The sequence below is a fragment of the Chondrus crispus genome, genomic scaffold (assembly GCF_000350225.1).
Source record: "Chondrus crispus Stackhouse genomic scaffold, scaffold_308, whole genome shotgun sequence".
Lineage (NCBI taxonomy): Eukaryota > Rhodophyta > Florideophyceae > Gigartinales > Gigartinaceae > Chondrus > Chondrus crispus.
In genome coordinates, this window is record NW_005179193.1 from 26,356 (window position 1) to 26,733 (window position 378).

General features: G+C 73.0%; 1 protein-coding gene across 1 annotated transcript in view; it reads left to right on the forward strand.

Annotated features, from left to right (window-relative positions):
* Positions 1-228: 228 nt before the first annotated feature.
* Positions 229-378, forward strand: part of CHC_T00005684001 (hypothetical protein) — a 1,602-nt gene continuing 1,452 nt past the window's right edge. Inside the window, exon 1 of the mRNA XM_005717235.1 lies at positions 229-378. This exon is cut by the window's right edge and continues 762 nt beyond it. Within this exon, the coding sequence (XP_005717292.1) occupies positions 229-378 (150 nt within the window).

The window sequence follows — 378 nt, forward strand, 5'->3', positions numbered from 1 at the left end:
GCACCTGTAGTGCTAGCGCGGCAGGAGCGCTAGCGGCGGCGGGTGCAGCGAGGCGCGACAGCGGAGGCGTGCGAGGCGCGGGGCGGGGCGCGCGGGCGGTCCCTCCCGTCCCTCCCGGCCGGCTGGCGCGCGCACGCGAGGGCCGCGTCACACGTGGCCAGGTGGCGGCTGAGCGGGCGGTTGCGTGCACGCATGAGCGCGTGGCGTGGCGGCGGGCGGCGCGACCCAATGGCGCGGCTTCGTCACGATAGGGGGGAGGGCGACGCAATATGGGCGACGTCGCGGGGCGCGGCCTGCGTCCTCGTCCGAATTTATTCACGTCACCGCATTTTCTACGCCGGTGAGCCCGCCGCTGTATTTTGGTTACTTTTGCACCCG